This window comes from Heteronotia binoei, chromosome 2, assembly GCF_032191835.1.
Source record: "Heteronotia binoei isolate CCM8104 ecotype False Entrance Well chromosome 2, APGP_CSIRO_Hbin_v1, whole genome shotgun sequence".
NCBI lineage: Eukaryota > Metazoa > Chordata > Lepidosauria > Squamata > Gekkonidae > Heteronotia > Heteronotia binoei.
The window spans coordinates 52,713,868-52,734,763 of NC_083224.1; the positions used below are offsets into that span (position 1 = coordinate 52,713,868).

A 20,896-nucleotide genomic window follows, 5' to 3' on the forward strand; every position below is an offset into this window, starting at 1 on the left:
GACTGTAAGCCGCTCTGAGACTCTGATTCAGAGAGAAGGGTGGGTTATAAATCTACGGTCTTCTTCTTCATCCTCTTCTTCTTCCTCATCTCAATTTATACCCCATCCAACCCCCTAGCAAAAAAAATCCATGCCTCATGTCAGAGAAACATTTGTGTCTGTGTGTAACCAGTCCTGTAGCCAGAAATGTTTGGGTGGAGGGGCTCAGGACATAACATTTTGGGTGGGGGGGCCATGGAGTCTTGGCTGCTTCTTCCAGCAGCCAGCCTCCAGGCCCCAGCTCTCTCTCTCATGCTCTTGGGGGTGGGAAGAAAAGCCCGGGGAGAGCAGCAGCAGCAAAAACGGGGCTTCGGGGAGAGCTTGGGAGACAGGGAAGAGCCTGGGGAGAGTGGCGGCAGTAAAAACAGGGCTTCAGGGAGAGCTTGGGAGGCAGGGAAGAGCCCGGGAAGAGCAGTGGCAGTGAAAATTGGGCTGCGGGGAGAGTGGAAAAGGCAGGGAAGAGCTTGGGGAGAGCGGTGGCGGCAAAAATGGGGCTGTGGGGAGAGCTTGGGAGGCAGGGAAGAGTCCAGGGAGAGCAGCAGCAGTGAAAACAGCTGCAGGGAAAGTGGGAGAGGCAGGGAAGAGCCCAGGGAGAATGGTGGCAGTGAAAACGGGGCTGCGGGGAGAGCTTGAGAGGCAGGAAAGAGTCCAGGGGGAGCAGCAGTGGTGAAAACGGGTTGCAGAGAGAGCGGGGGAGGCAGGGAAGAGTTTGGAGAGAGCGGTGGCGGCAAAAACGGGGCTGCGGGGAGAGCGGAGAAGCCAGGGAAGAGCTTGGGGAGAGCGGCGGCAGCAAAAACAAGGCTGTGGGGAGAGCTTGGGAGGCAGGGAAGTGCCCGGGGAGAGTGGCAGGGGCAAAAACGAGACTGCGGGGAGAGTGGGGGAGGCAGGGAAGAGCTTGGGGAGAGTGGTGGTGGCGAAAACAGGGCTGCAGGGAGAGCATGGGAGGCAGGGAAGAGCTGGAGGAGAGTGGCGGCAATAAAAATGGGGCTGCGGGGAGAGCAGGGGAGGCAGGGAAGAGCTTGGGGAGGGACCCCATGAACCAAGTCACGCCAGGCCCTTCTGTCTTCCACCGTCCTCCGAAGTCTGCTCAAATTCATGTTTGTTACATCAGTAACACTGTCCAGCCATATCATATTTGCTGTCCCCTTCTTCTGCCTTCTGTTTTTCCTAGCATCAGGATCTTCTCCAGTGAGTGCTGCCTTCTCATTTGGTGGCCAAAGTATTTGAGCTTCAGCTTCATCTGACATTCCAGGGAACAATCTGGGTTGATTTCCCTTAGGACTGACTGATTTGATCTTCTTGCAGTCCAGGGGACTCTCAAGAGTCTTCCCCAGCACCACAGCTCAAAAGCATCTATTCTTCTGTGTTCTGCCTTCCTTATGATCCAGCTCTCACAGCCATTCATTACTACTGGGAATACCATCGCTTTGACTATATGGACTTTTGTTGGCAGGGTGATGTTTCTACTTTTTATTATGCTGCCCAGGTTCGCCATAGCTGTCCTCCCAAGGAGCAAACGCCTTTTAATTTCATGGCTACTGTCAAGTCTGAATATAACTCTGGCTCAACCAAAGAGCATGCTGGGTAGAACCAAATGCTGCCAGTGCCTCTCTACTGTTCCCCCTCTCTTTCTTAGAAACTCTCCCTGCTTTGAAATGGTGATGTGTGAAAAGTCTTATCTGAACCTTCTCAGCTCAGGCCCAGGGGAGTCCTAGGAGCCTGGTAAAACATCAAGGCCACTATGCCTAATCAACATGAGAATGTATTAGTAACATCTATGTGTGAATGTCCCCTGCACAATTTCCCTGCCCGTAGGAATGCTTTTGAAGTACTCTTTATATGCAGTGTATTTACTGTATGGTTTCAGTCTCTTCAAGCTTTGGCTTAGGTCGCAAGTAACCAGTACCAATAAACTAGATTCTTTGTATCTACACCGACTCGTTATTGAACCTGCAGACTTGACAGCTACAGTCACCATTTGCAGTGATCTTGGATCCCAGAAATGTGACTTCCATGTCTTCCCCTTCTCTTTGCCAAGGTGTGATGGGGTCAGATGCCATGATCTTAGTTTTTCTGATGTTGAGTTTCAAGCCTACTTTCACCCTCAGGAAGAGGTTCTTTAGGTCCTCCTCACTTACTGCCATTAGAGTAATGTCATCTGCATATCTGAGGTTGTTGATGTTTTTCCTAGCAATCTTAATTCCGGTTTGTGCTTCATCCAGGCCAGCATTCCGCATGATGTACTCTGCATATAAATTAAATAAGCAGGGTGACAATATACATCCTTCTCAAACTCCTTTTTCTATTCTAAACCAATTGGTTGTTTCATATTCCCTTCTGACAGTTGCTTCTTGACCCTTATACAGGTTTCTCAGGAGACATGTGAGGTGGTCTGGTACTCCCATCTCTTTAAGGACTTGCCACAGTTTGTTGAGATTCGCACAATCAAAGGCTTTAGCGTAGACAATGAAGTAGAAATAGATTTTTTTTTATACTCCCGTGCTTTCTCCATAATCCATCAAATGTTGGCAATTTGATCTCTAGTTCCTCTACCTCTCCAAAACCCAGCTTGAACTTCTGGTAGTTCCCAATCTACATACTGCTGAACCCTAGTTTGTAGGCTCTTTAACATGACCTTGCTGGCATGTGAAATGAATGCAATGGTGCGATAGTTTGAACATTCCTTGGCATTACCCTTCTTTTGGGATTGGAATATAAACTGATCTTTTCCAATCCTGTGGCCACTGTTGTATTTTTCCAAATTTGTTGACATAATGTGTGCATCACTTTAACAGCATCATCTTTTAGGACTTTGAAAAGTTAAAGGTGCTACTGGGCTCAGTTCTCACATTTGTTGACTGCTTTATTATGTGTACTAGGAGTAAGGCCTGTTGTGAAGAAAAATACAACGAGCTGTAAGAGGCTCTGAGTGAGTGCCTGCCACTGTCTTCCCACCCAAGTGAAGGCATTGACCACCCCCCACCACCTCAAGAGGAGCTGATCACTGCCATCTGGAAAGCAGTTGTAAATCTGAGTGATCTCCAGTGCCTCCCTAGAGGGAAATGGCGTTGTACCTGTCTGAGGTCCTATCCCTTCTGAAACCCCACCTTCTCCAGGCCTCACCCCTAACTTTGAGTTGGCAACCCTACCTCCATTCCTTTATCTGACTTCAGCTTTCCATTGCCTTCCCCCTCCCTGCAGCTTCTACAGTGGGGGAGCCAAAGCAGTTTGCATCATTCTCCTCTCCCCCCATGTGATCTGAACAACAACCCTGAGAGGCAGGTTAGGCTGGAAGTCTATGCCTGGTCCAAAATCACGCAGTCAGCTTCCATAGCAAGAACCTGGGTCTGGCAGATCCCAGTCTGAAGCTCTAACTTGCATGTCCTCTGTATTGCTATGTTGCATACATATTGCTATAGTATTGCTATACATATTGCTGCCAATAGGCAGCCGTGTTGGTCTGAAGTAGTAGAACAAAATAGGAGTCAATTTCACCTTTAAGACCAACTTAAATAAAACTAAGTTGGTCTTAAAGGTGCAATTGACTCCTATTTTGTTATATTGCTATAGTATTAACTAACTCTGGACTTTGTACATTGCTCAGAAAATGTTTTGTATTCTGCCCTGGGTCAGAGACCCATGAATTTATCAAACAAAGATATCTGTGATGCCATAGTTTTGTCAATTTCAGTACAATCGTACTTTATTAACGAGGCAGAAACAAGACATCTGTAATTGAACGTCCAGGAAAACTTATAAAATATTCCGCTAAAGCTTTTCTGTATTGCCTTTTACTGTCAAATGTGTGACCATTGATTTGTCCTGTGCACATGATATGTATATTTGCAGATCTTAAAGTGAGTATTCTAAGAGTTAATTTCAAAAACAGGACATAGCAAGAGACCTCTGAGATACCACTATAACCACTGGCAAACTCCCACTTTTTCCTGGGTTTGACCCAGTCCATGAGCATTGTTGGGGGGGTGCTCCCTAAATTTACGGGGAGGGAGCTTCTCTATAAATTCATAGGTAGTGATAATAGAGGCCCCTCTCTGTGATGTCACTGGCTCCTCCCTATGATGTCATTGGATCAAGTGCCTCTGGCTGGGCCCCAGCCCCCCCCCCCTGGGAAATTGAAAAGTCTACGCCCCTGGAAGGGTTCATAGCATTCCCTGGTCAATTACAGTCGAATTAGTCTGTTGTCCATACCAGGAAAACTGTTTGCTGCCCACCTACAACTAAAGCTCTGGAGTTGGTCCTATAATTTATAAATTCCAGGCCCTGAACAAATCAATTTTAAAAAGGGTTCACTGACATTACATCATGCATATGTGCTCTCCTTTCTAGCTGATAAATACATCATATCCCAAGGAAAATTTGTTCACCACTTTTATGAATGTTAGGGTGGTCTTTGACAACATCTCAGGCACAAGGCTTTGGATCATATTAGACCAGTTGGGGATTCCTGAATAATGATTAAATCTGATTTTCCATACTTATACTATCAAAAGAATAAAATGCCTAACAACTGGTTGCATCTCAAACCCAGTCCCTGTCACAAAAAGTGTTAGACAGGGTTGTACTTTGGCACTAGATTCATTTAATCTGTATTTATACCAGCTCCCAAATAAATTACAAGCTAATCCTTTTCATGGTGCTAGAATAATAGTGTCATAGGCCCTTTTCACACTTACCAGTGGAAGCCAGAAGGGAGTCGGTATTGTGCCGCCTTGCAGTAATCCGAGACAGGGATGGGAGTTTTCAGACACATGTTTTTTTTCCCGGTAGGGTTCCGTGATTGAAGCAAGCCATTTCACACTGTTCCGCTTTTATCTCGCTTCCACCAGCGCCAGCCGTTTTCGCTTGCCGGCGCGCGATCTCCAGCTTATTATTTTTTTTGGAACGTCGGGCAAAGATTGCTATAGCGCTATAGCGCTATAGCGTTGTATCACAACAGCACCACCATAGAGATGGCTAGGCTCCATTGAGATAAGTTACCAAGTTTCAGCGGCGGCGATCTATGGTGATGCTGTTGTGATATGTCACTATAGCGCTATAGCGATTTTAGCCAACGTTCCCCCCCCCCCAAAAGCCGGAGATCGCGTGCCGGCGGGCGAAAAAGGGCGCAAAAACTGCTCCCGGGTTAGATACTGGACATTTCACACAGCGCCCCATAGCGATTTCAACCCGGAAGGAGGGGTTGAAAAGTGGAAGAAGCTGCTCTTTGTTAGTAACGACTCAGGCATGCCTCACTATCGGGACAGCCGCGGGACTGTGTGAAAAGGTGAGAGTATTCCGGTAGCAGCCAGTTACTGAATCGGGTCTGTCTGAAATGCCAACAGAAACCCGGTACTGTTCAGTAACTGACCAGCTGCCATACTGGAATTCTTAGGCTGTGTGAAAAAGATCATAGAGTTGGAAGGGACCTCCAAGATTATCTAGTCTGACCTGCACAATGCAGGAAATTCACAAGTACCTCGCCCACACACTCCCAGTGGCCCCTGTTCCATGCCAGAAGATGGCAATAAACCTCCAGGATTCCTACACGTTTTCACACAGCAAACAGAAACTGGTTTTTAGTTGTTTCTGTTTGCTGCACTAAAACACCAACACTTGCTGCAGCCCCAGGGCAGATAGTGTGAAATCGGAAGGAAGCCGTGCTGAGAAGCCGAATGTGAGAGCGGCGTAAGGTGAGTGCGAAATCGATCTTAGTCTAACTGCACACCCTAATCTGCTTTTACTTTATACAGATGATGCAGCTCTTCTTTCTTGTTCAGGGGTGGGATTAAGAGGTCTTCTCCAAGTGTTTGTTTCTTATTGCCACAATAATCTGCTTCCCATTAACTATACCAAATCCAAAACAATGTCTTTTTAGAAATACCCATCATGGAAAAAAATAAACCCATATATCTTGGATGGGCATTTGATTGAGCAAGTATATTTTAAGTATTTAGGCCTTCATTTTACCTCTTCTGATTTCATTATTCTTATCTTCTCAAGTCCTTTGAAGTACATCTGGCAATTTGCAAGATTTTTAAATCATTCTGGAGGGCAATTTGTATCTTTTGCCCTGGAAGTCTACAAAGCAAAAATTAGACCTTTTTTGCTCTACAGGGCTCCACTCTGGTTTCCAGTTTTAGTTCCAAAATTAAATCTTTACAGTCAAAATTTCTCCATGCCATCTTTCAAGGACCTCATTGCATATCAAACTTTAGCTTGTATTTTAGAAGCTGGCCTTACTTCCATCTCTTTGATAATATGGAAAGCTAAGGTAATAGATATGATTTACTAGACCTGGATTTTCTTCCTGACCTTCTAAAATGGATTGAACTTGATCCTTTTGTGTCTACTAAGTTAGTAGATGAAAGATTCTCATATCTGCATATTTATTACCCTAGTTTTCCTTCAGAACTTCCATTAGTTATGAGCAAGTGAATTACAAGCCAAGAACAAAGGGACCACCTTGAGTTATGCAGTGACTCAAAAAGGAAATGTGCTCCCTCTTTTTGGGGACCGAGCACCCCCTCTTTTCCAATGCTTCCATATTACCTAAAATCGTTAACAATTCCAAATTATCAAAGACTTTTCTTCTTGGCTCAACACAATCCTCTGCCCCGTAATGAATCATTCAGTAGATTCTCTGGTAGACCAATTGAACAGAGGGCCTGCCCATGTGCAAACACAGAGACAGAATATTCACACATTTTTAATTTAGTTGTGATTTATATTACTCAATAAGATCAGTTTTTATTTCACCATAAATATCACACTTCCCTGTATGTTCTCATGATTACCATCTAATGTATCTGTTGCCTGGTAAAGATAAGGATATCACCCTCTCTGTAGTCTGTTATCTAATCATGGTCTTGAAGATCTGTCCAAAGACATAGCCAGGGCTTTTTTTGTAGAAAAAGCCCAGCAGGAACTCATTTGCATGTTAGACCATGCCCCTGGTGCAAGCCAGCCAGAACTGTGTTCTTGTGCATTCCTGCTCAAAAAAAGCCCTGGACATAGCTAAGTTTCTCCTACATGCTCATACAAGCACTCTTTTGGCACTGGAACTGGAGCGACTGGAGAATTTATGCTCAATGCAATCCAGATTTGAGCGATTCAGGGAGGTTAAGGAGTGGTTATCTTGGGTAGATATAATTCCATGAACCGCACATGACGTTATTAAACAAACTAAGGGTGATTTCCCACACAGCTTACCAAGAAGCGAAGTCCCTCCTCACCGCGCAGCGTCTGCTCGGATTTCCCACCAACTGCTCCGCGGATTCAGGAAGTGCCGTACCTTTTGCGTCTCAAATGGAAATCGCTAAAACCCCAGTTTACGTTAGCAACGCAAAAGGTGCGGCACTTCCTGAATCTGTGGAGCAATTGGTGGGAAATCCGAGCAGACTCTGCGCTGTGAGGAGGGACTTCGCTCCTCGGTAAGCTGTGTGGGAAATCGCCCTATTTCATTTTTTCTAAGGTCTTGATAGACATCTCCAAGGTGGAATTCTAGCAGGAACTCCTTTGCATATTAGGCCACACACCCTTATAAGCTCTGGGAGGACTGGCTACATCAGGGGTGTGTGGCCCAATATGCAAAGGAGCTCCTGCTAGAATTCTACCCCTGGACATCTCTCAGATTAGGGTTGCCAACTCTGGATTTGGAAATTTCTGAGGATTTAGGGGCAGAGTCTTAGGAGGGTGTACTTTGCAGAGAAGAGGGAGCTCAGCAGGCATGTGAGGCCACAGAGTCCACTGTCTAAAGCTGCCATTTGTTCCAGGGGAACTGATCTCTAGTCTGGAGGTCAATTGTTATTCCAGTCCCACCTGGAAGTTGCAGCCCTCTCTGAGCATCTGAAAGAACAATTGTTGCAAACTCTGTTTCATTTATCCTGGAGGTTTATTTTTGGCATAAAGCCATTGATTCATAAGTTATCCTTCTCAAGGTTAAAAAGTAAGTTAGCTAGAACTGTGAAAAAATGTGTATTTGCAGATTTATACAAGAATCTAAACCAAATCCTCAGGTCTACTGTGTCAAAGCATCCTAAACAATGATTTAAACTTAAAACCTTCAACAAAACTTTAGGTTGTTTCAGTAGGAATGCTCTAAAATCAAGCAGTAAAGCCTTTCCTGGACTGTACCACTGAAGTTACAGCTGAAGATAGAAAAACAGCTTTCTTGCTGATGTGCTAATTTTAGAGGGGCACTCAAACATATTCCCCTTGGTACAGCCCAGGAAAAGCATTTCCTGGTGATTCTACTGTGGTGTATAAACTTGCTCCAACACGTCCCTTTGACACTTGTACAATCACAGGCCACTCAGTTCTGACTGTTCCATTTGATACCTATGGTGGTATGAAGAAGGTCTGCAGTTTGAAAGCAACAATATACTGATCGAGGGTATTGCTACAGAAGCACCATTTTAAATTGAACAGTCTAGCTTTCCAGAAAATATAAGTAACCAGGGCTTTTTTTTTTAGTAGGAACACACAGGAACGCAGTTCCGGCTGGCTTGGTGTCAGGGGGTATGGTGTAATATGCAAATGAGTTCCTGTGAAACAACAGTGATGCCAGGGGATGTGGCCTAATATGCAAATGAGTTCCTGCTGTTTTTCTACAACAAAAGCCTTGTAAGTAACTATACAATTATTAATGTTAGAATGTCTGGAAAGTCTTTCTCTGCGTGTTTTGTATGTCCCCATGCTGTTCTATTTATTCAATTGTAACCCTTACTGATGACAGGAAACTATTCAGGATTTAATCTGTAAATGTTTTATAGGTTATTATAAGGTGCAGTAACGTTAGTGTTTTTGATGGAGATTCTTTATGGGATGTACCCATGGATTCATGAATTTTGTTCTGATATAGTCTGTGAGAAAAAGACCCCTAATTTCAGAACATCGTAGTCACCTGTTTGGTTTCCAGGGTGCCTGGAGATTCAATTCACACACATCTGCCAGGAGAACGTGGGTTTTGTCTACCAGAATGAAGGGACTTATGTGAGTACAAACAGCCACAACGTTGCAGTAGCACTCCGTGTCTCCGAAAGAGTGCTAACCAGGAGACAGATGGGTTTCCAGTTGCTCCGTGCAATCACCATCTTGGCTGTTGCAGTGGAAGAAGGTGCGCCGGCAGGAACTGTCCAGGCAAGCGGTTTCCAGCCTTGACCATAGAATCCATATGGGAAGGCTAACATCACCAGCAGCTATCTTCCTGCAGTGCCAGACTCCATTACAGCGAAGCGAGAGGCTCACATACTCAACAGATGTCACTTATGCATAAGGCCATCAAGCTTATCTTAGGCGTGGATCCTGCCAGACTGCCTAAGCCTTTGTCCAACAGAACCCAAGACAAAGACTGGTGTCAGTAGAGGGATGAAGAAGAGGAAGAACATCTTCACCTAGAGCCAAGTGTCTTTGTATATACTGGGTGTTACATTAGGTAGCAATTTGGCCATCTATTTATCTTTTTAGATAAGTTTGATAGTTTTAATCACCCCCACCCCAATAATTTCTCCCATTCTTTCCCTTAATGGTCATCCTGGAGCCTCCCACTTTGGCCCATTGTTACCTGGAAGTCCAATCAGGGAACTAAGGCCAAGTCTGCTCATTGGCCAGGTATCGGCATCCAATCAGATGCCCCCAATAAACTGGCTATTGGCTACCGTATAAGTCCAGCCCTTATGGTCATTGTGGAGCCTCCGCTTTTTCTGAGGTCCTGTACCAGCTGACCACCTGTCATCTGCCTCTGTACCTCCCATCCCCTAAGGGTTCAAGGTAGTCCTTATAACCTGTGACCCAGCTCCCCACAGGTGTGCATCTAGCAGTACCCCATTCCTGCTGCTTAGATACATCCCCGATTCTTGGCCAGTTGAGGGGTCCATTCCCCATCGTCCTTGTTTGTCGCCTTTGGAGCCTTCCTTGAAGACTATGATCGGTAATTATCACCCTGTTTGTCCATCCTTATGTTACCTCTATGCATTTCTTTCTATTTTTATTAAGACTGTATGTGTGTTGTATGTATCCATCATCTTGTATGTGTGTTCTATATTTTTTTACAATAAATTTTAATTGTTTTTATTTAATTGGTGAATTTAAGCAATAATTTCTGGAAGTTGAATTCTATATACATAGATTCTAGATCCTTTTTAAGCCATAGGTGCCCACCTGTCAATTCCCCAACCTCGTTTTGAGGGCATTTTGGCTTACAAGTCATTCTGGTCATATGACTATGTCTTCAATGTTTACATTACTGAGCCTACAATTGACAAAAATATGAGTTGATATGAAGATTTTTATCCTCAAGACATTGTAAATAGAAATTCATGTTACTTGGGAACAAAACTAAATCAGGAAGACAGTGTTTAATGGGTTTCTTTATGCCATGATCTCTCGCCTAACCTATCTCACCTGATTATTGTGGGGATAAAATGGTTTGAGCCCCTTGGAAGAAGGGTGAAGTCAACATGACATTATACCAATTGATGACCCTAAAGAAAATGGAAGGAGTGGTTCATTGTTGAGTATGCTGTTTTTGTAATTCTTGGTGTAGCATTGCATGGGACTTGGCTACTGTGTCAATAGAGGTTAGGTACTAAGAAGCAATAGACAAGGAAAAAAGCTGACAGGGAGAAAGTTGATTTATTAGAAATGTTTTGTTGGAGGAGAATTTTATCCATACTGTGGACTGTCAGAAAGACTAACAAGGGGGTTCTAGATCAAATCAAGCCTGAACTCTCCCTAGAAGTTAAAATGACTAAACTTGAGGCTATCATACTCTGGTCATATTGTGAGACAAAACAACAATAATGCTAGGAAAAGTTGAAGACAGCAGGAATAGGGAAGACCTAAAATGAGATGGATTGACTTGATTAAGGAAGCCACAGCCCTCAGTTTGCAAGACCTGAGCAAGGGTGTTCATAATAGGATGTTTTGGAGGATGTTAATTTATAGGGTCATGATAAGCTGGAAGTTATTTGATGACACTTAACACACACACAAAAGAGGGAAGACAAAACTTTTTTCTAAGGTTCATCCACATTTTACAAACACTTTCCATCCGCAGGATAATTGGAGAACAGGCCAGTTTTCTTTCAAGTTCAAAAGAAATTTAAGATCAAAAGATTTTTGTTGTGTAGTGAATGCAATCTTTCTGTTTCTTTGGTTTTAGATGAATTGGAGAGATTTGTAACCTAGCTGGGCACAAATGCATTTCAGTCAATAAATGCCCTTTGATAAGTGTCTTAAAACAGATCCATGTGGTTTATCTTAACATGGGCTCAGTGAGGGAATGAAATTAGGTGTGAATTGTATCTTTTGAAGCCTGTCGAAGTTCTATCCAGCCTTCTTTTCTATATGCTATGTATATCTGACACAGCATGTAATTCTCAGTTCTTCACATATGAACACACAATTCAGAGATGACTTAGCCAGGCCTTTATAAATGTGCTTTTCATATCATCTGCTTTTCATATAATCCACAGGGTTGTTAAACAAGGCTAAGAGATTTCTAGAAATCCGAGAGAAAATTCATGTTTGCAGAAAAACACAGTTTTTAAAAATTCTGAGCCTACAATAGTAAAGTCTGTGACATCACAATACAAAATTACTTTGGGTGGCATTTTGGTTACATTAGCATCACCCAAATTATTCTTGAAATCGGAAGGGATGAAAAAGTATGGGGAGAAGATGAGATTAAAGGAAAGACTATGGGGACAGTGGGGGTGGGGGGATGAAATCAGGACTGCCAAGAGGATGGGGAGGGAGCCAGAAATGGTGATGGTGGGAAACTGGGAGCAAGAGATAGTCTGAGAAAGCATGAATAGGTGGAAGGGCAAGCAAGAAGATCAGGGAGAGAGAAATAGGGGCCAGCAAAAGCCATACTGGGAAGAAAGGAACTAAAGATTGAAACCCATATGTTACATCTTATGTGACTTGGAATGCAGATGCTTGTCCCAAGTTGCTGTCACACAGAAGAGTAGGGTATCTTACCTTAACAGTGCTCCATTCAGATACTAATGCTAGAAGCATACACAGCAGCACCACACACAAAAAAGGAACAAACAAGGCAGTAGCAGTAGTGATTGTTCCTCCTTGTATCTGCTGTCAGTGTTCACACATTTGCTTACCAGGCAGGTTTAGAGAAGGCCACTTGGCCCTGGGGTTCCAATCCTACCACTACCATACAGTGCAAGAGAAGAGGTGGCAGCTGTTTTATATGTACACAGAAACTTCTGTTTTGACATATGTGGAAGAGAGGGGACAATCAGGGACATGACAAAAGTTGAGGAAGGAGCTGATCAAGCTTCATCTGCAAAGATGAATATGTTCAAATGCCTGGTAAGGGAACTGATATTTTATTTACTTACTTGGAAAATTCATAGGCTGCTTCTCCACTTTAAAAATTCACAAAGTAGTAGTCAACATTAAAAGTAAGAAAGAACAGTAGACAAAACAAAGGCAGGTGAAAGCAAATAAAACAGTGGAAACATAAACTAAGCCTTAAAAATGATGGGGGGAGGGACTTAAATTAATTTGGCACCTGTGAAATGAACATAAATACCTGGAGAGAATATTTAATAGACAGAGTGCCGCCACATAAGGCTTTCTATTCCTATGGAAGAAAATGGTCTGATATGTTCCATTCCCCTTTGTTAGATCCATTCTCTCCCCCTGCCCCCCCTGCCATATTAATGTGGCCACTGTCTAAGAAACTTAAGTATTTCCATTCATATCAAGTTCTGACCTGTAGAATAGCCTCAGCGGCATCTGGATTTTTATAAGGTTATAGAACATAGTTGCTAAGCTACCTTTTAACTTTTTAAACTCATGAGTTCATTTTTTAAAAAAACTGTGTAAAAACAATCCTCTGGGATTGTTCAGTCAGACTGCTTGAAATACATCACATTGTGCTCAGATTTCATAATTGCTTTTCATGTGTGCCTGGTATATTTTTCAGCTTATCAGAAATGAGAAGGAAGGATTTATCTTCATAGAGAAATCTGTGTCAAATTAATCAAATAGAAGTAGGATTCAAGACCTTTCTGTAGCTGAAGACATGCAGTCAGAAAGAAGAATTTGGATCAAAGTTAATTCAAAAGAGCTGTGTTCTGAGCAGGGGTAAATACTATTTCAAAAAGAGTTCTTGATAAATGATTGTGGAAAAAGAGTAAGCTTAAAACGCTATCAATTTGTTTGTAACACAGAACAATCTGGAGTGACTCCTTGTTTTAAGTTTGTGGTCACAGTACTATGAATATATGTCATCATTTTTGGAAAGGATGCTTTAATGAAAGTAGGAATCAAACTGCTCCATGAATTGGCAAATAGAAGGAAGTGGTTCCTTCTCTTGGCATAGAAATGAAACTGTAGGCTGCAGCTATTTGAATGTTTCAATCCAGTTGAATATAATATTCTCATCAGTTACAGATAATAATTTTGTTATGAAACTGTGACCATACCACAATATTACATGAGCCAGCTGTGAGTTATGCTGGTTGATGATCAGTGCCATAGTTGGTTCATAAGCTGACATCCTATGAACAAGTGCCATGCACACTAGTTTCCTGTAGAGCATGCTCCCTCTTGCAGTAGCACTTCTGTTCATGCACAACCAGTGGTTTTTAATGAGCCTTGTGTAAAAGGAAGTGCTAGTGCAAGGGGACATTTTCTCTGCAACAGAAGCTACCTAGCACATGGAACTCGTTCACTGGATCCAACCATAATCTTTTCATCCTACAATCCACCTTTAAATGTTCTGCATTAATTCTGTATTTTGAATAGTAAATTTTCCCCTTTAACAAAGGTTAAGCTTCCTTGTTCAAAAGGAACATTTTAAACACAAGGCAACCTTTCTGGATAAATACTTTATTGATTTCCATACTTCATAAATGATCACACAATGTAAGCCATCGCTGAGAAATTCATTAAGGCATATGGTGGCTTCATAGTAATATCTTTGTGCATTAATTACTGAGATAATTCATGGTAACAGAAAATATACTAACAGGTTTCCTAATGAGATAGCATCTTGCATGCTATTGGCTCTATGCAACTGTAAAAATAATAGCAGTAACAGCAAATCTTTATGAAAGAACTGGGAAAAAGTATAATATTTCCTGGGTAATTCTAATTGTATAACAAAGAAGGTAACTGAATTATTGACTTAAAATTCTCATAATGCATTCAGTATATGTTTTTCTATATTAAGGTCCAATGGTTTGGATCCAGCAGTCATTATCTGCCAGAGGAAGGACTCTTCCACTGGTAAAGGGGGGGGGGGAGCATTTTTCTCTGTTTGTGGGATCATTGAGTCCAACCCATGGTAAACTTGTGTATACATACAGCCACATATGCACTTGTGTACTCTCTCTCTCTCACACACAAGAGGATTTCCCCCCCTGCATTTTTGGTTGCGTATTCATTTATGGTTTATAACTCTAGCTGATGCCAAACATATTTACTATCAAGGAAATCATCTCAAGATGAAAAAGAAAGATCCAGTAAGAAAGATCCACATTTATCAGTATCTTTCTGCGCATATTAACTTTGCAGGTGTGCTAATCTGAGTCCTATAGGATTGGACAGTTGCATTTTATGATGTGCAAAGGAATATTTGACACCAGCAGTTATGTGTGACTAGGTACCCACTGAGACTATTGGATTAGGGCCACCATGTCTAAGACTAGACTATTAGATGATCCTGTCATATATATCCCAAAGCCAAAAGAGCACACAGGGCTGTATCCTATTTATGTTTAAGGGGGAAACCAGCATCACTGGGTCCATGGGAATTTATTCCCTGGAGTGCAAGGGACTAGCTTTGATTTCTGCTGTATCTTCTTTAAAAACAATTTGCTATGCTTCAGGTATAACGGGTTGGATAACAAGACTATCATGAGGTCATGAAACATTGGTTAGTTAATTTCAGAAGAACAGGAACAGTGGAGCTATATTAAATTGGCAAACAGGATCCTGTGTTTGTTGAGGTGACTTGAATATGGGGGTGAGAGGGCCACTTGTAGAAGAGATTTAGTTTGCGGTACTTAACCTTCATATGTTTGCCACTTTTCAATTACCAATGCTCCATTTCCATCTCTGTTGCACTTATTTTCTATTTTGGAGCCTGGTTGAAGAATTAAAAAAATCACAGATGAACGAGAATGGCATTGGTAAAGGAGAGTCACTGGCTGGGTAGAAATTTCAAGCAGCTAAGCCTTTAAAGCCAGTTTGGTGTAGTGGTTAAGTGTGCGGACTCTTATCTGGGAGAACCGGGTTTGATCCCCCACTACTCCACTTACACCTGAGCCCTTTCAGTTCCACCCACCTCACAGGGTGTCTGTTGTGGGGGAGGAAGATAAAGGAGATTATGAGCCGCTCTGACACTTTGAAATTTGGAGTGGAGGGTGGGATATAAATCCAATATCATCATCTTCTTCTTCTAAGTGCTTGCTTGGAACATAGTATGAGGAGGGTAAACAATGCATCACTGCAGTCTTGTTTGCTGCTATTTGCTCTGGAGAGAAACTTACATATAATGATAGCTGAGAAGGGAACTTATCATTACATATTGACTGATATGCATTAAGAGGACAAAGTTACATGGATTCGTGGTGGATCTCAGGCATTAGAAAACTGGACTAAACACTGCAGTAAACTTCCAAGCTAAAGGTTGTGTCCTGCACTGATCAAGTGGCAAAACCCTGCCCCACCTGCACAGCTTTTTTCAGAACTGGTCACTATGTGCATTTGCCCAGCTTTTATGCTACAGAAAGATGGAGATGGCAGGATAGCTCTCTCTTTTACTTAAGTAATCAAGGAGTGCACATATCCCACTCCAGAAAGTAAGCACACAGCCTCTCATTACAAGCTAAAATAAGGGAGGAAATACATCTTTCATGTAATTCAGAACAGTGTGGAGAGGAAGCCGTGGCACCGTCCAATAGTTAATTTTGGCACACGCAAGTCCCCGTACCCTGCACCAAGTGAAGCTATAATGGTCATGATTATTGGTGCCAGGAAACTGTTAATTTCTGGGAACATTGGGTTGCTAACTGCAATAGGCTTTAGCCTCTAGTGCGGCCACACATTGTCTGCTTCTGTCTGTATAATTCTTTATCATTTTACTGCTATGGGACAACATGTCCACTCTGCAGGAATTTGCCTGTTTGGAGCTATGTAGTGACTCGGGGGTCCACCTTCTTGTTCAAAACTGTAACGTGATAAAATGTCTTTCTGAAGGGAGGCATAATTCCTTTGCCATATGCAGCCTTCACCTCTCTTGTAAATACTCTTTTGGCTGTCAGCCTCAAGCTCCCTCCTTCCTACTCCTTGTCAAAATTCCTATGGATGTGGATGGCCTTGTTAATGACAGCATTAACCCTATATAATACGTATATAAAAAATCATTTGGCTGTGGAAGGAGCCAAAGCAAGCTAGTCAACTTCAAAGGCTTGGCTTCCTTTGCAATTCGCATGAGACCAACAGGGTTAAAAGATGCACCAATGGGTCTAATGAGAGCCAGAGTCCCAATGGCATTTCTAGTTTGAGTTTAACAGTTTGGGTTTCCCATTCGGCAGTAGCAGACTGTCTGAAATAGCCGACAATGGCAGAAGGCGCAGAAGTCACAGCATGGCTGAGAGGGAGGTTTGCAACTTGCCCAGGTAGCCACACAGTTAGAAGGGGGTGATGGTTTTGGCCGCTGGGGATGCTTTTTTTGTTGGGACCTTCTCTGAGGAGGAAAAAAAGAGACAAGAAAGGTTAATAAACCCAAGAGCAATCCTGCTCCTGCATAAGCACACTCAGATTTCCTCTAGATGGGGATTCTCCCCACCCCCATAGAACACAGAAAGCCCCTGGATCCCTGTTTTTCTCTGGTTTAAAGGGGTACTGCAGGGTAGCTGAGGGTGGAGTATCTGTCGGGGGGGGGGATAGCTTTGTCTTCAAAATGGCTGTGTGCTATTCCCGTCCCCTCACAGCCCTTTAAATGGCTTTCCCCCCAAATTTACCTGAGCTGTGTCTTAGTGTTATTACATCACTTGGTAGGGAAAGAAAAGTGAGGGGGGAAGGGGGTGTTTATGGGCTACAGGGTCCAACTAAGTGAAGAGTGGGGTGGGTGCAGTAGCAGAAGTGGCATGGGGACAGAGGCATGTGAATGCTTTCCATGAACATTCCCACACTGTTTGCCACCCTGTTTGTGGCAGCTGCTCCAATGTTGAGGAGAAAATATCCCTCACGGTTTGGATTCATCTGAAGAATGAAATTCCAATAGTTATCTTTACCTACTTGCTCTGTCAGATTAGCAAATCCCAGAAATGTGTACTTCACCATCCATGATAGGGAAGATGGTAGTTGACCCATTAAATGTTTAGCATGAGATATGATCAAGTACATTACTTTTTTCTGTGGGTAGTTCTCCTGACTCCTGAGGCAAAAATAGTTCACTATCTATTTTTTTCTGTTATAAACTTGTGGGGCTGGACCTTAAGAACATAAGAGAAGCCATGTTGGATCAGGCCAAAGGCCCATCCAGTCCAACACTCTGTGTCACACAGTGGCCAAAAAACCTCAGGTGCCATCAGGAGGTCCATCAGTGGGGCCAGGACACCAGAAACGCTCACACCATTGCCCCTCCCAAGCACCAAGAATACAGAGCATCACTTGCCCCAGACAAAGTTCCAACAATACGCTGTGGCTAATAGCCACTGATGGACCTCTGCTCCATATGCTTATCCAAACCCCTCTTGAAGCTTGCTATGCTTGTAGCTGCCGCCACCTCCTGTGGCAGTGAATTCTACATATTAATCACCCTTTGGGTGAAGAAGTACTTCCTTTTATCCGTTTTAACCCTACCGCTCAGCAATTTCATTGGGTGCCCACGAGTTCTCATATTGTGAGAAACGGAGAAAAGTACTTCTTTCTCTACTTTCTCTATCCCATGCATAATCTTGTAAACCTCTATCATGTCACCCCTCAGTCAACGTTTCTCCAAGCTAAAGAGCACCAGAGCCTTTAAGGGCCTCGGGCTGGCTTTCCCCCCAGTTTCCCTCCTGCTTGCAGCTCTACCAGCCTGCACGCACAGCCAGCAACTAAGCCACTCTTTGCTCAGCTTGCCTGGTGTGGCCGCTGCTGGCATTGTCTCCAAGTTCGCCTCTCTCTGCTCTGCCTCTCCCCCGCAGGGACTTTTAAGAAGGTGCTTGCAGGTTGCAATGAGGGCCATGGGAGGTGGGGCGGGCGCTCAGACTCTGAGATAATTTTTCAAGGGGGTCCCCAAATTTCAACTGCCTAGGGGCCTCCACAGGGTTTAATAAGGCACTGAAGAGCCCCAAGCGTTTTAACCTTTCTTCATAGGGAAAGTGTTCCAACCCTTTAATCATTCTAGTTGCCCTTTTCTGCACTTTTTCCAGTGCTATAATATCTTTCTTGAGGTGTGGTGACTAGAATTGTACACAGTACTCCAAATGAGGCTGCAATATCGATTTATACAGGGGCATTATGATACTGGCTGATTTGTTTTCAATTCCATTCCTAATAATTCCCAGCATAGCGTTGACCTTTTTTGGAATTTAATTCTGGATTTTAAATACTATATTAATATGTATTTTTGCTATTTTTTGTTTTATAAGCCATTTTACTCAAGTTCATGGAGACAGCATAAAATTTTTATAAATAAATTAGTTTCAGAACATAAGAACATAAATACAGCTTGCTGGATCAGACCAGTTGTCCATCTCTATTAGCATCCTGTTTTGCACAACAGCCAACTAGTTGCCCCAGAAGGTCAACAAACAGGACATAAGAGGCCTCCTGGCACTGAAATGTGCTGCCACTGGATATGGAGGCTCCCCATCATGGGTAGTAGCCACTGATGGGTGTATCCTTCCTTGAATCTGTCTAATCTTTTAAAACCATCCATGCTTTAAAAGTGGTGTGTGTGTGCATGTGTGTGCATGTGCCAGAGGCATTCACTTCTGGGGAAAACTGTAAATGACACTATCGCTCTAGGAATCACTAGAGTTTTCAATGATTTGTAGAGCAATGTCATGTCACTTCTCTGCTTTTTAAACGTTTTTTCTCAAAGCCTGAAAAAACAAATGCAGAAAGAGTAGGTTGCTAGCAGGTGGTCTCCTTGGAAACCCTACACCTAACTCATCTCTGAACACAGAAACACAACAGATCTAAACAGGCAGGCGGGATAATCTAGGAGGAGGTTGTTCTTCTATATCATGGCCCCCAGTTATTTAGGGCTTTCAGGGTAAGAACCAACACTTTGAACTGTGCTTGGAAACACATGAGCAGACAGTGCAAATCTTTCAGCAGTGGAATGATAAAATCCCAATATTCCTCTCCAGCCAATAGGCTGCTGCATTTTCGATGAGTTAAAGTTTCTGGGCTGTTTTGAAATGCAGCCCCCTGTAAAGCTTATTACAGTAATCTAACTTGGATGTACTCAGAGCATGGACCACTGTGGCCAGATCAGGGAAACCAAACCACTATAGGTGACAAATGAAGCTACTGAAAGGCACTACATGCCATAGAGGAGATCTGGGCCACCAAGTGTAGGCCAGGATCCAACAGTTTCCCCAACTGATGATCCCATTCCTTCAGGAAGCACGAACACCCTCCAGGACAGCCTGACTCCTCAAGCTGCCCGTAATTGACCACCAGCAGTTTAGGGTTGTCTGGAGTCTTATTACCTCAACTTTACTGGGACTAGGTATATTCTAAAAAATTCTCAGCAGCTTCACAAAGTTATAGCTTCTGAGATTCTTTGGAATCTTGAAGTAAACCAGATATAAAACAGTAATATAGATATGAATATCAACAACAGGAACATAAAAGAAAATACCTTAATTATGTTGGCCTTGCTAGCATTTGGAGATCACTCACCTTCATAGATTTCTTTTTTTCAGCCTCTTTCCTGCTTATCTTCTTGGGTGTTTTGGTTAAATCTTTTGGGAAAGACAGGGAAGAAAAGTCAAGACATGCCTGTTACTCCCTATGATATTAAGGGAACTGAGGGGCAGATGGAAGGGGGTGCTAGATCTGTGCCACTCATGGCACTTTCTTCCACTGAAGTACTTCTTCCCAGCCATTTTTGCTGCACTCAGAATGTAACACTTGGCAGGAGGAAACTGGTGAAGATAAGTAGGACAAGAACTCAGTTTTCCTTCTTTCCCAATCATGCTGCACCTTAAATTACCATCTCACTCCCAACCCCACTCTATAGAATTTTAGCACAACTTTTGTCAGACTGTGGATCACACATCAGTATTTAAAGACACAGAGTGCAGGGTTTTGCACTGTTAGTTTATCCTTTTCTGACTGGATGACCTAATTGAAAAGGCCTGTAAGAATACTTCATACTTTCTATCAGCACTGGTTTCACCACTTTCATTAAAGTTTGTTCTTGCTTGACACCTTTTCATATTCCTAACTGTGCCTCAAGCTGCTTTTTCGTGTAAGCCTTTATCCTAATTTACTTCACATGCTCTTAATAAGTGAGGATTACTCAAGGGAGGAATAACTTTCCCCACGTAATCCTGTCAATCTTTAATCAGTCATCACCCATTCTTCTGCTATATGGGTTTTTTGCTAATACCAGCAAGCCTACTTCAATTTCTTAGACACTTCAGTACCCTGCCGAGGTATTTATTTACACATAATGCCATCTGTACAATTCCCTATCCCCAATGCCCAAAACAAAAAACCCCAACCCTTGCCCCCAAGAGGAATTTACAGGCTAGAGTCAAGAAGCAAACCTAGATTTTCTCTTTTGCCCTTCTAGAAACCTCATTTTGTAAGAATTTTGCTACATCTTCAAAGCTAACAGAAAATGAGTATTTTCCAAGATGTCTTCATCTTTAAC

General features: G+C 42.9%; 1 protein-coding gene across 1 annotated transcript in view; it reads right to left on the reverse strand.

Annotated features, from left to right (window-relative positions):
• Positions 1 to 16,175: 16,175 nt before the first annotated feature.
• ASIP (agouti signaling protein) overlaps positions 16,176 to 20,896 on the reverse strand; it is a 117,737-nt gene continuing 113,016 nt past the window's right edge. The window contains exons 3-4 of the mRNA XM_060233247.1: positions 19,918 to 19,979; positions 16,176 to 16,759 (exon numbers count right to left, since the gene is read on the reverse strand). Of these exons, the coding sequence (XP_060089230.1) occupies positions 16,580 to 16,759; positions 19,918 to 19,979 (242 nt within the window). The 3' untranslated portion in view covers positions 16,176 to 16,579. The remainder of the gene's footprint in view (positions 16,760 to 19,917; positions 19,980 to 20,896) is intronic.